The 17291-nt window shown below is 54.1% G+C and overlaps 1 protein-coding gene across 10 annotated transcripts in view; it reads right to left on the bottom strand.

Annotated features, from left to right (window-relative positions):
- The window catches only part of RAB37 (RAB37, member RAS oncogene family), a 243963-nt gene that overhangs the window by 155089 nt on the left and 71583 nt on the right, over positions 1-17291 (bottom strand). The window contains exon 1 of one of the 10 annotated variants that reach the window (XM_073587973.1): positions 13017-13197. The exons of 7 other annotated variants lie outside the window; for them this stretch is intronic. In XM_073587973.1, coding sequence (XP_073444074.1) covers positions 13017-13109 — 93 coding nt within the window. In that variant the 5' untranslated portion in view covers positions 13110-13197. Of the gene's footprint in view, positions 1-13016; positions 13198-17291 lie in introns of those variants that run through there. 2 more of the 10 variants (XM_073587968.1, XM_073587970.1) reach the window with 2 other exon arrangements.

Raw genomic sequence — 17291 nt, 5'->3', positions numbered from 1 at the left:
GAAGGAGATCTTGGGAGGATTGAAGATTACGTGAGGGAAGATATTGGGAGATTAGTTCAGAGATATAGGGAGGAGACAGGTTGTGGATGGCTTTGTAGGTCAGTGTTAGTAGTTTGAACTGGATGCGTTGGTGAATTGGGAGCCAGTGGAGGGATTTGCAGAGGGGAGAGACAGGGGACTAGCGAGGAGAGAGGTAGATTAATCAGGCAGCAGAGTTGAGGACAGACTGGAGTGGTGCAAGAGAGTTAGCAGGGAGGCCACAGAGAGTGCTGCAGTAGTCAAGGCAGGAGATGAGGGCGTGTACAAGAGTTTTAGCAGATTGAGGGCTGAGGAAGGGACGGATTCTGGAAATATTTTTGAGTTGGAGGCGACAGTAGGTGGCAAGAGTTTGGATGTGCGGTTTGAAGGACAGGGCAGAGTCAAGAGTTACTCCAAGGCAGCAGATTTCTGGTGCGGGAGAGAGCGTGATGTAGTTTACCATAATCGATAGATCAGGTAGGGCAGATACACGAGATGGAGGAAAGAGGAGTTTGGTTTTGTCTACATTATCACTGAATTCAACTTTTCCATGCCAAACCATTACCACATGTGTGTAAAATTCAGCCCCTTGCCATGCAATCTGCCTTCAGAAACATTTGTGAAAGATGCGAGAAGTTCTAAAGAGATCACTGATAACAGGAGTCACCGCTATAACAAGTCCATTCTTAATAAAGTCACCAAGCAAGCATTGGAAGAAGAGGTGGAGATCCTTCACTCTGGAGCAGTGGAAACGGAAACGTGCTACGTGGACTGAGAAGTCACTTCTGATTCTGGCATCTGTCCGATTCAGGAATCAGGGTTCGGAGAATTCTAGGAGAACGTTACCTGCCTGACTACATTGTGTTAACCGTATAGACTGGTAGAGGGATAATACTATGGAGGTATTTTTCAGAGGTGGTCCAATACCACTTTGTTTCACGGAAGATAAATCTTACTCTTTCAGAACACAAGACATTTTGGACAATGATATGCTTACAGGTTTAAGGGAACTGTTTGGGGAAGCCCTTTCTCTGACCCAGCATCACTCTGCCCCAGGGCACAAAGCAAGGTCTATAAAAAGGCATGCTTGGGTGAGTTTGGGGTGGATACCCGACTGACCACACAGACCCCAGACCTCAAATAGACCCTCATCCAAAATCAGTGTCTGACCTCACAAATATATCCCACTCCTCCAGGAGAGCGATTCCCACAAACAAGTCAAATTCTTGTAGAACACGTTGCCAGAAGAGGGGAAGTCGTTATAGCTGCAAAGGTGGGGGAACTCCATTCTAACGCCTATGGATTTATAATGGGACACAAAAGATAGAGTAGGTGTAATGTAGGAGTCTCGATACTTTTGTATACAGTACATATAGTGTACATACACTTACCACTATATTAAGCAGATTCAGCAAAGAAATAATCAAAGGTTAAAGCACCAGGAATGTTGGAGGTGACCTAGAGTCCATCACACTACTTCATAGAAAGTCAGAAGCCATACAATGATTTTGGCCTTACGCGCCACCCATTTTCCGAGACATTCCCCCTTAAATATAGCATTTAAAAATCATAAATGTGACCCCTTACACACGAGAAAACGAATACAGACCCCTTAATCTATTAACCACAGACCGGACTCTTTAAATACAGACCCACCTAGACCCCAAGTAACTATAACCTACAGTCCAGACCCTAAATACAGACCAGAAGGCACCCCCAAAAAAAAAAAAAAAAAAAAAAAAAGGAATTTCTATAATTATTAAACTGCGTAGAGGACACACCACGTGACTTTCCGACTAAACTATATTTACAATAAGTGTGCATCCCACGCGTGTAGGGAGGGAATATACGGGTGCAGTCATGGGATCGGAGAAATACGGTTATCAGTAAGTAACTACGATTTTCTCCCTCCCCCCCATGACGGCACCACGGAGAGAATTGCAGAGACTATTAGGGGGGACCACTGCCTCCAGCACCCTTCTACCAAAGGTTAGATCTGAGGAGGTGGCTAGGTCCAGCCAAAAGTGGTTAAAGAAAGTCGAAGGAGAGGGCCAAGTAGCGGCTCCACATATCTGCTCAATGGAGATGCCTGCTCTCTCCACCCAGGAAGTTGACACCGCTCTTGTGGAATGGGCAGTTATTCTGCCTGGGATGTCCGCGCCTTCTGACGAGTACGACAAGGTGATGGGGTCCCTTATCCACCTCGCCAGCGTGCTCTTTGATGCCTTTCGCCCTTTCTTCGGCCCCTGGAAGCAGACAGAGCCCTATCCTTCCTACACTCCCTGGTTGCCGCTAGGTATTCCATTAGGCATCTCCTGACATCTAATGTGTGTAGAGCTTCTTCTCCCTTGTTTTTGGGACTGGGGCAAAAGGAGGGGAGGGAGATTTCCTGGGTTCGATGGAATCGGGATGCTACCTTCGGCAGATATGCTGGGTCTGTTCCAAGTACCACCCTGTCATCCAGGATCTGTGTGAATGGAGGAAAGGCTGACAGGGCCTGGATGTCGCTAATTCTACGGGCCGATGTGAGGGCTACCAGGAGGGAGGTCTTGAGAGATTAATTTTAGTGTTGCCCTCTGCAAAGGCTCAAAGGGAGGCTTGGTCAGGGCTGAGTGTACTAAGTTTAGATCCCAGGGAGGGGTGTTTAGGGAAGACACGGGCCTTGATCTACAGACTGCCTTAATTAACCTCAACACCCAACGATTCCCTGCCAAGTCACAGTTGTATAGGGCCCCCAGGGCTGCCACTTGAACCTTTAGTGTGCTGGTAGTTAGGCCTTGCTCTAACCCCCTTTGTAGGAATTCTAAGATCTTTGATATGGGTACCTTCCCCTTCGGACTAGCCTTTGACACTGAAAGGAATTTTCTCCAGACCCTCCCATACTACGCAGCAGCGTGGATACTAAATTTTGGGAGAAGCCTCTGTTGTTTAATAGAGCCTTTCAAATTCCAGGCCGTCATATGTAGGTTCTCCACCTGAGGGTGCAGTACTGGGCCCTGGGAGAGTAAGTTCGGGATATCCGGGGGGACCCAAGGAGCGGAGATGGACATTCTCCTCATCCAAGAGAACCACGTCCTTCTCGGCCAGAAGAGGGCTATTAATATTACCCTTGCTTTGTCCTCCCGAAATTCCATCAGTTCTGAGGAAGATAAGGCTATTGGTGGGAACGCATATGCCAGGGGATCATAAGGGTGTCCAGGGCTACCGGGTCCCCAGATGGGTCTATGGAACAGAATGTTTTCACTTTCCAATTCGTTTTGTTGGCAAACAGGTCTATGTTGGGTGTCCCCAATAGCTTTGTGATCTGGTTGAAAACTTCCTGGTTCAACTCCCATTCGCCCTGCCTTAGCTGTGTGCGACTTAAAAGTCCGCCATCACATTGTCTGACCCTTTTATGTGTAATGCCGTTAGTGAGCCTAGATTCCCTTCTGCTAAGAGGAAAATTGACTTTGTCACTTACATAAGGGTATGGGATCTCGTCCCCCCTGATGATTCAAGTAAGCAACTACAGTGCTGTTGTCGGAGAACACCTTTAACGTGATGGCCTTTGAGGGGATTTAGAAAAAACAGGAGGGCGCGCTTCACCGCTGATAGCTCCTTCATATTCGAGGAGGCTGTTCCTCAATTTTCTGTCCAGGCTCCTTGTGCTATCTGGTTGTCCCAGTGAGCCCCCCACCCCCTGTGGCTTGCATCCATAGTAAGAATCTGAGAGACTGGTATTACCCAAGGAACCCCCCTGGATAGGTTTCGTCCACCACTGTAGAGAGCGAGTTGTTACAGATGAGATGTTTAACTTCCCTTCTAAAATCCCGTGAAGAGAAATTTCTGCCTCTAGTATCTCCCACTGGAAATTTCTTGTATGAGCTTGGGCCCACTGGACCGCTGGTAGGCAGGCTGTCATTGAGCAGAGCAAGGACATGGCCTTCCTGAGTGTCATTAATGTCCGTGTTATTGCTCCTGTTGCTAGCTGCTCTATGTGTAACCTTTTCCCTTCGGGAAGGCGGCACTCCTGCCTGACAATCTATGGTTGTGCCCAAATATTCCTGCACCTGGCTCGGAATTAACAGAGTTTTCAGTAGGTTCGGCAACCAACCTAGGTTGGACAAAGATTCCATAGTCTGGTTCAATTACTCTCTACAATGATCGGGGGAGGGGGGGGGGGTGGAGTTGCCTACTATTAGGAAGTCGTCCAAGTATGGGACTATTAGGATGTCCTGCTCTCTCAAGCGCGCCATAACCTCCGATATGACTTTCGTGAATACTCTCAGGGCAATGGCCAGCCCGAATGGGAGGGCTTTGAATTGATAATGCTTTATCTCTCCCCCTATCGCGACTGCTATTCTGAGAAACCGGCGGTAGCCTGAGTGTATGGGGACGTGATAGTACGCGTCTTTTAAGTCGAGTACTGCCATGTAACAAGCTGGAAACAATATCTTTACTGCAGACTTTATTGTCTCCATCTTGAATGGAGGAATCACTAGGCATTTGTTTAACTTTTTTAGGTTTACTATCGTCCTGAATGTCCCATCCGGTTTCTTCCGCAAGAAGATAGGGGAGTAGAAACCTCCTTTTTCTTGGTGGGGATCCTCCTGCAACAACGCTTTCTCCACCAGGGTCTGAATCTCCCGTTGTACTGCAACTTGCTCTATCGACTGCCTCTGTGGGGTCACTACGAAAGAGGGTTTGGGTGAGGTGTGGAATTTCAGTTTGAGACCTGTTTCTACAATGCTTAGTATCCAGGAACTGCTTGATATCTTTTCTCAGGTCGGGAAGAAGAAGCACAATCTTCCCCCTACCTGGGAGACACCTTCAATGGGATTGCTTCTTGTCTGCTGGTTTCCCAAACATGAACCCCTTCCCTTTGCCTCTTCTGTCTTCCCACTTGTCCTGGGAGTTTTTAGGCGGCTTCCTCTGGATAAATTTCCTGCTCCAAAAACGTTTGAAGGGGAAATTGGATGGGTTAGGAAAAGACTTCTTATCCCCTGCTTTCCCAAGAATATCATCCAGTGTAGGCCCGAAAAGGAATTCCCCTTCACAGGGGATGGAAAACAACTTTGTTTTTGTTTGCAGGTCTCCCGTCCAGCACTTGAGCCCTTCGTGCTGCGTTTGAGAATGAGGCTGCTCTGGCTGTCAACCTAATTGAGTCCGCAGATGCATCCACTAGAAATGCCGCTGCTCCTCATTAACGGGACGGAGTCCAGGATTGCTCCCCTTTCATTTTGTTCCTTAGTTGGTCGTCCAGCCACACCATCAGGGCTCTGGCTGTGCAAGTGGCAGCTATAGCGGGTTTTAGTTCACCTCCGACTGCCTCCCAGGCTCCTTTTAGGAATGTATCCGCTTTCTTATGCATAGGGTCTTTCAGTGTCCCCATGTCCTCGAACAGCAGAGAAGTTTTTTCGAGCCCTTTGCTATAGCTACATCCACTTTTGGCCTGCTGCTGTCTCTCCCCCCGCACACCCTGGAGGCCCGCTGACCCCAGCGGTGGCACCTCGGGTAACTGCCCCAGCTGGGACAGGGGGCTCCCGCTGCCATCCACCAGACTGGTCGGCCCCGGCATCCAGTAAGTCTGTAGGTTCCCTTATGGGGACAGGAAACCAACTGATGCGGGAGAGAGGTACCGCCTTTTTATCGGTAGGTTTCATGTCCCCGTGGGGTGGATCCCCTCTCTCCGTGGTGCCGTCATGGGGGGGGGGGGGGGGGGAAAGGAGAAATATTGTTTTTTTATTTTTGGTTTATTACAGGAGACAAGGGCGTTGTCGGAATTAGGTGTTAGGTGAGTATAACTGATTGTCATCTAATATATAAGGCTTGGTGCGTGCGTGTTCATCCGCACCGTCGCAGCTACAGCCAGAAAATTTGGCACAGTCACACGTCTGGACCCCGAGAGCGGCTATGTTGTGAGGCGAAATTTTAACGCCACGCGTTCCAATTCACCAAACCATTTTGCCCCTATCTACATAAGGGGGAAAAAGTGAAAGGAAAAGTGTTGGAGGCAAATTGATAGCTGCCAGATGTGAACAAGGGGGACTTAAAGAATGAGAGCGATGGCGCCAAACAGTATATACACCGTACAGTTGCTAAGGTGGGGCCCTGACATGGGATACTCACCACATGGGGATATGAACACACACACACACAAAATGCACCACACACTACCACATGCTTCAACACACATACCACCCTCAGCACACATTTCACCCTCAGCACACATTTCACCACACATACACCAACCTCGCCACATAAAAGTCGAAACACAAAATTTGCCACTCAAAACTCGCCGCGCTGTCCCAGAGCTGTTTAAAAGATGAAAAATGAGCTGTGATTGATTGCTATCAGCATCAGTTTTCTTTGTAGACAGTTGTGGTAACTAAGGCCTATTAATCTTAGCATTTCTATGGTGTTATCGTCTATTAGATACACGGCTCAGCAGTCAGTATCACACAGGATAGGATTAGATACACGGCTCAGCAGTCAGTATCACACAGGATAGGGTTAGATACACGGCTCAGCAGTTAGTATCACACAGGATAGGGTTAGATACACGGCTCAGCAGTCAGTAACACGATAGGATTAGATACACAGCTCAGCAGAAAGTATCATACAGGAGAGGATACTTGGGTAATCGTTTAGTTAATTTGTGTTGCAAATCTGTAGTGTTGAATATATGATGTGAAATGTTTTTATGTGCAATATAATCATTATAATTTGTTATAACTAACCACAGTTAGTTACTATGCACAGGCAACGCCGGGCTCTTCAGCTAGTTTTTAAATAAAAATGGAAAACTTGTTTTATTTCAAATAAAAGACTTTATTCTGGCTATGTCTTTATTTACCATGTAACTATAGGATTAATAATGGATAGGTGTCTTATAGACGATTCTCCATTACTAAACCGTGGGTTTGATGTCACCTGACAATACAAAGGTGACATCAACCCCAAAAATATGAACCCCACTTGCCACCTCTACAGGGCAAGTGGGGCGAGCTGGGCAAAGCGCCAGAATTGGCGCATCTAATAGATGTGCCTTTTCTGGGTGGCTGTTTGCTGCTATTTTTAGGCTGGGGGGGCTTATCAATGGTACCTTACCAGCCTGAAGATACCAGCCCCCAGCTGTCAGCTTTAGCAAGGCTGGTTGTCAAAAGTGGGTGGGACCCAACGCATTCTCTTATTTAAATTATTTAGAAAAAAAAAAAAAAGCATGGGGTCCCCTCTATGCTTGATAACTAGCCTTGCAGAACCTGAGGGTTAAGGGCTGCAGCCCCCAGCTGAGAGTCTTGCCTGGCTGGTTATAGAAAATAGACAGGAACCCATGCAGTTTTATTCTTTAATTTATTTACAGCACAGGCTGATGAATAAACCCCATCAGACGCTCATGCTGTCACTGTTATTAGCGGAAGCAGGTGTAGGCTGATGGGAGCAATAGTCCCATCAGCCGCCGCCTGCTGTCATCGTTATCACTTTGAATACTGGTGTGTCGTTACATGGTGTGTCGCTACATGATCGCTGGCGAGCTGCCAAACAGGCAGCTTCACCAGCGATCAGCACCACGCGGGTAACAAGCGACGCACGTCGCTTAGTTACCTGCTGTGTATGTTAAAAACCAGCGCGCTGGTGCAGGGAGCTGGTAACCAAGGTACACATCGGGTTTCTAAGTTCCGCGCGGCGCTTAGAAACCCGATGTTTACCTTGGTTACCAGCTCGCTGATCGCTGGTCTTCCACCTGCCACACACAGCGATGCGTGCTGGCCAGCGTGAGACCAGCGATCAAAAAAATGTCCAGGCCATTGGAGGACGATCAGCGATACCCGGTAGGGGGGCCAGTCACTGATAAGTGTCACACACAGCGATCTCGCTGATCTAGCGAGATCGCTGTGTGTGACGGGGGCTTTATTCTCCCCAGCAGAGGAGAATGATGAGAGCAGTCTTCAGCACCCAGTGCCGTGGAACAGCGCTTATGGTAGCATTTCTTCCCTCACGCCAATGCGTGTCACACGGATGAAGTCCCTGTGTGTCATACGTGTGCAGGACTTTTTGCGGCCTGTGCTGACGGTAAAAGACAGACATGCCAGCGATTCTTGCCCACGGACACACGGTCCGTGGAAATACAATGACATGTGCACTGACCCATTCACCTGAATGGATCTACGCATGTCAGTGTCTCCGGTACGTGTGAAAACTGTCACCACACGTACTGGAGACATGGACTTGTGAAAGAGGTCTAATGATCTTCAACCAGGTTGTGTTGCGTCTAGTAACTTATCAAGCTTGTGCCAGCTGCGTCAGACCTATGACCTGTCAGAGAGATAGAGATAATACATATATATATATATATATATATATATATATATATATATATATATATATATATATATATATATATATATACACACACACACACACACATCTGGATTAAGTTTTAAGGGTATGCGCACATGTTGCGTATTTTTCCGTGCAGTATCTGCAGGTCAAAATGCCTGCGTTTTACCTGCGGATTTCACCTGCGGATTCCTAAAATTGACATGCTGCGGAAAATAATCCGCTGTGTTTCAGAGCGGAATTTTCCGCAGCATGTGCACAGCAGTTTTTACTTTCCATTGCCCAACATTGTACTGTACATCACTTGCGGATCCAGGCAACGCGTGTACATACCCTAAAGTGGTAGAAATGTAGCCCTTAAAGTGACCCTCTAGTTTTACCTAAAAAGAACCTGCTAGTAGCATCACTCCCCTCCCCCCTCCTAAATCACATACATGGCTTTGAAATGTAAATCCATGGAGTTGCATCTTCTATCTGTTGCTACATTCCCAATTAATTTGCATTTTCATTCAAATGCAAACAGAGCACATAAGATCCAGCAGCCTCTGCCTCCTTAAAGCCCCATCTCACATACCAAGATCGCTGAGAGGCGTCACTGATTTTGTGACGCGCCAGCAATCTCGCCACATGTGACACGCAGCAGCGACCGCCCCCCCTGGATATCGCCGATTGTGCTCGAATGTCCTGGGCCATTTTCTAGTTGTCACCATCCCGCTGGCCAGCGCGCATCGCTGTGTTTGACGCCAACGAGCGACCTCGTTGGCGACGCAGACTGGAATCGTTCAGAAAAGCTGCTGTGCGACAAGGTACCAACGACCACCGAGGTTGTGAGGGTATGTGCACACGCTGTGGATTCTGCTGCGTTGTACAGTACCTTTATTTCCTATGGGGAAAAAAAAAAAAAAAAAAAGTGTGCACATGCTGCGGATTTTTCCGCGCGGTTTTGCTGCGGGTTACAATTTGCAGCATGTCAAATCTTTGTGCGGTTTCCGCTGCGGTTTCACACCTTATCATTATGAGGTGTGAAACCGCAGGGCAAAACCGCAGATTTTTCGACAAAATCCACACAACCTAAAAACTGTGTGCACTTACCCTCATATGGTTCACCGGATCGTTGCTGAAGAGATCTGCCTGTTTGGCAGCTTACTAGAGACCATGTAGCGACGCACCAGCGATCCCTACCAGGTAGTATCGTTGTCGGGATTGCTGGTGAGTAGCCAAGTGAAACGGAACCCTTAGGGTGTGTGCACACGCTGCGGACTTTGCTGCGGATCTGCAGCGTTTCTGGCCCTGCGGGTCCGCAGCAGAATCTGCTACGTTGTACAGTACCATTTTACTCTATGTAAAATGGAAACCGCTGTGCACATGCTGCAGAATTTTCCACGCGGTTTCAAATCTGCAGAAGAAGTGACATGTCACTTCTTTTCTGCGGATTCCGCTGCGGTTTACCATCTCCTCCATTGTAGAGGTGATAAACCGCAGGCTAATCTGCAGGTCTTTTGACCTGAAATTTACCTGCGGATTTTACAAAATCCGTGGGGAGAATTCTGCAGCACCTAAAAACTACGTGTGCACATACCCATGCGGCATGTTGCATTTCGGCGCACCTTCAAAAGTGCGCAGCGCACGGCAAAATCCTGCTAGCGCACGATCTGCGCTCCCTATGCTAAAGATAGGGTGCGCAGATTGCAAGCGTCCATGTGCGCTAGTAGGCAGCGATGACCGGATGGGGCGGGCAGGGAGCCGTCAGGGAGCGGGGCTTAGCGGTGGCCGTGCGCAGGCCGTCGCTGCGCCATAAAGCGTAAATGTGAAACCGGCCTAAAGTATAACTAAAACGCTGTGCACATGCTGCAGATTTTTCCACGCGGATTTAAATCCACAGCATGTCCATTCTTTGTGCGGATCCACAGTGTTTTGACACCCGCTCCATTATAGGAATCCACAGGTGTAAAAACGCAGGGAAAATCCGCACAAAAACTGCATAAAATCCGCAGTTAAAACGCAGGTCATGTTACCTGCGGATTTAGCCAAATCCGCGCGGAAAGATATGCAGGGTAATCCGCAACGTGTGCACACAGCCTTAGCTTGATTGATAGCTTAGTCGGATTTTGTTGCTTTGCACCTGATGTCACATACTCAAGCTAAAAAGGCTGGTGCTGGGAGGAGAAACAAGCTCTGCAGTGAAAATAGTAGCTCTTTACTACAACAACATTCAAAAAAGCGAGTTTCTTGAAAATGCAACAACAGATAAGGCTGTGTGCACACGCTGCGGATTTTGCTGCGGTTCCGCAGCGGTTTTGGCCGCTGCGGACCCGCAGCAGTTTCTACTGCGGTGTACAGTACCATGATTCCCTATGGGAATCAAAAACCGCAGTGCAGACGGTGCGGAATTTTCCGCGCGGATTATCTGCTGTTTTCAATCCGCAGAAAGAATTGACGTGTCAATTCTTTCTGCGGATTCTCCTGCGGTTTGCCATCTCCTCCACTGAGGAGATGAAAAACCGCAGGGCAAAACCGCAGAGCAATCCGCAGGTAAAACCACAGGTCTTTTGACCTGCGGTTTCACATGCGGATTTTACAAAATCCGCGCGGATGAATCCGCACATAATCTGCAGCGTGTGCACACAGCCTAAGAGTAAAGGTGTCAATGGAGTGACATTTCAAAGACCTGCATGCCCATGCAGTTTCAGCGTCAATAGTTAAAATTTGCAAGTCTATGTATTTGGATGGGTTGGTGCCGCTTACATGACAAGCTTGCGGAAGGTGCAGAGAGTCCCAACAAGATACAGTTGTATGTCGCTTTAAGGAGACTGTTAACGAAGAATAACTGCTCAAACTAAGTACAGGCGCTCAGTGCAGCATAAAGAGATCAAACATTTATCTGTGCCTTCCCACCTGTTCTCCCTCAATTTCAACACCCCTCTTTGATAAACAGCTCTGGTTTCATAGCGCAACACCAAGAGGGTGGAAGGTGTCTACAAATTGCCCCACCATGGTGCACTGAACGCCTGTACTTCAACTAGTCATTCCGTGCTGCCGTGCTTTAAGGCTATGTGCACACGGTGGGGATTCTGCTGCGGGTCCGCAGCAGTTTCCGGCCCTGCGGGTCCGCAGCAGTTTCCGGCCCTGCGGGTCCGCAGCAGTTTCCGGCCCTGCGGGTCCGCAGCAGTTTCCGCTGCGATGTACAGTACCGTTGTTTGCAATGGTAAAACCAAAACGCTGTGCACATGCTGCAGATTTTTCCGCGGGTTACATTCCGCAGCATGTCAATTCTTTGTGCGTAATCCGCAGCGGTTTCACACCTTAGCCATTGTGAGGTGTAAAACCGCAGGGCTAATCCGCAGGCTAATCTGCAGGTCTTTTGACCTGTGGATTTTTACAAATCCGCAGCTCTCAAAACCACGTGTGCACATAGCCAAAGGGTGCAGTCAGACGGCCATATAACAGGGACGAAGAGTGCATCGCAGTGCTCGGACGGGCCGGCGGCTCTCCTGACCAAAGTGTGCCAGCATGGATTTCTGGGTCAGTAGAGCTGATGGCCAGTCCGAGCACTGCAGTGCAATCTTCGTCCCTGTTATATGGCCGTCTGTCTGCATCTTGTACAGAGAGCCAGCACCACACACTCACCTCTACAGGTTTTCTTGTCAGCAAATATATATTTAAAAAAAAAAAAAAAAAAACTAAGAAGAGTTCTACTTTAATTCACTGTATGGATCGAATTTCCTGCGAGTCAATAGCAACGGAAAGAGAAAGTAATATAATATGTCACACAAACGTGCGCACGCGGACCGCTCATATGGGGTCAGGTTAGCGTCAGTTTTCATGATCAGTGATTGCCACACAATAATTACATCACCAACCGTCCGATAGCCTCCGTGTGCCCCCCGTGATTTCCATGGACCCACACACCTGTATGGGCGATTTTGATCAGTGACCCTAATAAAAAAAAAGGCGCGTGAGGAGTCTATAGCCAGTAACAGGTGTGTGTCCTGTCAGTGACATGTGCTACATGAAAACTGATGTCTGAATGGTCAGTGCTGCTCCACCTGGGACACTCACCCCCCTTATGGCAAGTATTGGCTCCACACCCGCACACTACAGGGGGGGCTCCCCCACCACACCCGCACACTACGGGGGGGCTCCCCCACCACACCCGCACACTACGGGGGGGCTCCCCCACCACACCCGCACACTACGGGGGGGCTCCCCCACCCGCACACTACGGGGGGGCTCCCCCACCCGCACACTACGGGGGGGCTCCCCCACCACACCCGCACACTACGGGGGGGCTCCCCCACCACACCCGCACACTACGGGGGGGCTCCCCCACCACACCCGCACACTACGGGGGGGCTCCCCCACCACACCCGCACACTACGGGGGGGCTCCCCCACCACACCCGCACACTACGGGGGGGCTCCCCCACCACACCCGCACACTACGGGGGCACGGTCCTGCGCAGTCTCCATCGACGGTCTAGAACTTTGCCTACCGGACCTCGGGGATCGTGAGCCGACACTTTACGGACGCTGCCACTTACAGCTGTGATAACGCACGGCTGTGACGGGTCAGTGCACATGCCGGGATCCGTGATATAACAAGTGTCCGGACCATAACCCACTGGTTACCGGACGGACGGAGGAATGACTGCAGCAGCCCCACCACACACAACACGGCACCTTGTATGTCTGCTCGTAAAAGGACTCCCGACAACGGCTGAACTTCTGGGATGTCACCGGAGCGGACAAGTCTCCATTCAGCATCTCGGACATGATACAGAGTGACCCCAAACCAGGAATTGGGCGGAGACTGCAGCTTTACCCCCAACAGAGAGGGCGTGGTGCTTACAGACCGCACCCCCGCTCCAGTAACTACCGCCCACATCCTCACCACTCCCCCTATATTCTTTCTAAAGCCACGCCCACTGGGAGATTGTGTTTCAGATGCCCTCGTCTTTCTGTGTAGTCAGCTGACCCGCAGTGTCCGTGATATAGCCACATTACTGACACCTGCCCGCAGCCGTGCTGACAACCGGGCGTCCCTGACACCTGCCCGCTGCCGTGCTGAGAACCGGGCGTCCGTGACACATTGGCCGCAGCCGTGCTGAGAACCGGGCATCCCTGACACCTGCCCGCAGCCGTGCTGAGAACCGGGCGTCCCTGACACCTGCCCGCAGCCGTGCTGAGAACCGGGCGTCCCTGACACCTGCCCGCAGCCGTGCTGAGAACCGGGCGTCCCTGACACCTGCCCGCAGCCGTGCTGAGAACCGGGCGTCCCTGACACCTGGCCGCAGCCGTGCTGAGAACCGGGCGTCCCTGACACCTGCCGGCGGCCGTGCTGAGAACCGGGCGTCCCTGACACCTGCCCGCAGCCGTGCTGAGAACCGGGCGTCCGTGACACATTGGCCGCTGCCGTGCTGAGAACCGGGCGTCCCTGACACCTGCCCGCAGCCGTGCTGAGAACCGGGCGTCCCTGACACCTGCCGGCTGCCGTGCTGAGAACCGGGCGTCCGTGACACATTGGCCGCTGCCGTGCTGAGAACCGGGCGTCCCTGACACCTGCCCGCAGCCGTGCTGAGAACCGGGCGTCCCTGACACCTGCCCGCAGCCGTGCTGAGAACCGGGCGTCCCTGACACCTGCCCGCAGCCGTGCTGAGAACCGGGCGTCCCTGACACCTGCCCGCAGCCGTGCTGAGAACCGGGCGTCCCTGACACCTGCCCGCAGCCGTGCTGAGAACCGGGCGTCCCTGACACCTGGCCGCAGCCGTGCTGAGAACCGGGCGTCCCTGACACCTGGCCGCAGCCGTGCTGAGAACCGGGCGTCCCTGACACCTGGCCGCAGCCGTGCTGAGAACCGGGCGTCCGTGACACCTGGCCGCAGCCGTGCTGAGAACCGGGCGTCCGTGACACCTGGCCGCAGCCGTGCTGAGAACCGGGCGTCCGTGACACCTGGCCGCAGCCGTGCTGAGAACCGGGCGTCCGTGACACCTGGCCGCTGCCGTGCTGAGAACCGGGCGTCCGTGACACCTGGCCGCTGCCGTGCTGAGAACCGGGCGTCCGTGACACCTGGCCGCTGCCGTGCTGAGAACCGGGCGTCCCTGACACCTGGCTGCAGCCGTGCTGAGAACCGGGCGTCCCTGACACCTGGCCGCTACCATGCTGAGAACCGGGCATCCCTGACACCTGGCCGCTGCCGTGCTGAGAACCGGGCGTCCCTGACACCTGGCCGCTACCATGCTGAGAACCGGGCATCCCTGACACCTGGCCGCTGCCGTGCTGACAACCGGGCGTCCGTGACACCTGGCCGCTGCCGTGCTGACAACCGGGCGTCCGTGACACCTGGCCGCTGCCGTGCTGACAACCGGGCGTCCGTGACACCTGCCCGCTGCCGTGCTGAGAACCGGGCGTCCCTGACACCTGGCTGCAGCCGTGCTGAGAACCGGGCATCCCTGACACCTGGCCGCTACCATGCTGAGAACCGGGCATCCCTGACACCTGGCCGCTGCCGTGCTGAGAACCGGGCATCCCTGACACCTGGCCGCTACCATGCTGAGAACCGGGCATCCCTGACACCTGGCCGCTGCCGTGCTGAGAACCGGGCATCCCTGACACCTGGCGTCAGCCGTGCTGAGAACCGGGCGTCCGTGACACCTGGCCGCGGGCGTCCCTGACACCTGGCGTCAGCCGTGCTGAGAACCGGGCGTCCGTGACACCTGGCCGCTGCCGTGCTGAGAACCGGGCGTCCCTGACACCTGGCCGCAGCCGTGCTGAGAACCGGGCGTCCCTGACACCTGGCCGCAGCCGTGCTGAGAACCGGGCGTCCCTGACACCTGGCCGCAGCCGTGCTGAGAACCGGGCGTCCCTGACACCTGGCCGCAGCCGTGCTGAGAACCGGGCGTCCCTGACACCTGGCCGCAGCCGTGCTGAGAACCGGGCGTCCCTGACACCTGGCCGCAGCCGTGCTGAGAACCGGGCGTCCCTGACACCTGCCCGCAGCCGTGCTGAGAACCGGGCGTCCCTGACACCTGCCCGCAGCCGTGCTGAGAACCGGGCGTCCCTGACACCTGGCCGCAGCCGTGCTGAGAACCGGGCGTCCCTGACACCTGCCGGCTGCCGTGCTGAGAACCGGGTGTCCGTGACACATTGGCCGCTGCCGTGCTGAGAACCGGGCGTCCCTGACACCTGCCCGGAGCCGTGCTGAGAACCGGGCGTCCCTGACACCTGCCCGCAGCCGTGCTGAGAACCGGGCGTCCGTGACACCTGGCCGCTGCCGTGCTGAGAACCGGGCGTCCGTGACACCTGGCCGCTGCCGTGCTGAGAACCGGGCGTCCGTGACACCTGGCCGCTGCCGTGCTGAGAACCGGGCGTCCGTGACACCTGGCCGCTGCCGTGCTGAGAACCGGGCGTCCCTGACACCTGGCTGCAGCCGTGCTGAGAACCGGGCGTCCCTGACACCTGGCCGCTACCATGCTGAGAACCGGGCATCCCTGACACCTGGCCGCTGCCGTGCTGAGAACCGGGCGTCCCTGACACCTGGCCGCTACCATGCTGAGAACCGGGCATCCCTGACACCTGGCCGCTGCCGTGCTGACAACCGGGCGTCCGTGACACCTGGCCGCTGCCGTGCTGACAACCGGGCGTCCGTGACACCTGGCCGCTGCCGTGCTGACAACCGGGCGTCCGTGACACCTGCCCGCTGCCGTGCTGAGAACCGGGCGTCCCTGACACCTGGCTGCAGCCGTGCTGAGAACCGGGCATCCCTGACACCTGGCCGCTACCATGCTGAGAACCGGGCATCCCTGACACCTGGCCGCTGCCGTGCTGAGAACCGGGCGTCCCTGACACCTGGCCGCTACCATGCTGAGAACCGGGCATCCCTGACACCTGGCCGCTGCCGTGCTGAGAACCGGGCATCCCTGACACCTGGCGTCAGCCGTGCTGAGAACCGGGCGTCCGTGACACCTGGCCGCGGGCGTCCGTGACACCTGGCGTCAGCCGTGCTGAGAACCGGGCGTCCGTGACACCTGGCCGCTGCCGTGCTGAGAACCGGGCGTCCCTGACACCTGGCCGCAGCCGTGCTGAGAACCGGGCGTCCCTGACACCTGGCCGCAGCCGTGCTGAGAACCGGGCGTCCCTGACACCTGGCCGCAGCCGTGCTGAGAACCGGGCGTCCCTGACACCTGGCCGCAGCCGTGCTGAGAACCGGGCGTCCCTGACACCTGGCCGCAGTCGTGCTGAGAACCGGGCGTCCCTGACACCTGGCCGCAGCCGTGCTGAGAACCGGGCGTCCCTGACACCTGGCCGCAGCCGTGCTGAGAACCGGGCGTCCCTGACACCTGGCCGCAGCCGTGCTGAGAACCGGGCGTCCCTGACACCTGGCCGCAGCCGTGCTGAGAACCGGGCGTCCCTGACACCTGGCCGCAGCCGTGCTGAGAACCGGGCGTCCCTGACACCTGGCCGCAGCCGTGCTGAGAACCGGGCGTCCCTGACACCTGGCCGCAGCCGTGCTGAGAACCGGGCGTCCCTGACACCTGGCCGCAGCCGTGCTGAGAACCGGGCGTCCCTGACACCTGGCCGCAGCCGTGCTGAGAACCGGGCGTCCCTGACACCTGGCCGCAGCCGTGCTGAGAACCGGGCGTCCCTGACACCTGGCCGCAGCCGTGCTGAGAACCGGGCGTCCCTGACACCTGGCCGCTGCCGTGCTGAGAACCGGGCGTCCGTGACACCTGGCCGCTGCCGTGCTGAGAACCGGGCGTCCGTGACACCTGGCCGCTGCCGTGCTGAGAACCGGGCGTCCGTGACACCTGGCCGCTGCCGTGCTGAGAACCGGGCGTCCCTGACACCTGGCCGCAGCCGTGCTGAGAACCGGGCGTCCCTGACACCTGGCTGCAGCCGTGCTGAGAACCGGGCGTCCCTGACACCTGGCCGCTACCATGCTGAGAACCGGGCGTCCCT

Source organism: Dendrobates tinctorius, unplaced genomic scaffold (assembly GCF_039654945.1).
Source record: "Dendrobates tinctorius isolate UK_male_01 unplaced genomic scaffold, ASM3965494v1 ptg000103l, whole genome shotgun sequence".
NCBI lineage: Eukaryota > Metazoa > Chordata > Amphibia > Anura > Dendrobatidae > Dendrobates > Dendrobates tinctorius.
This window is presented reverse-complemented; position numbering and strand designations above follow the sequence as displayed.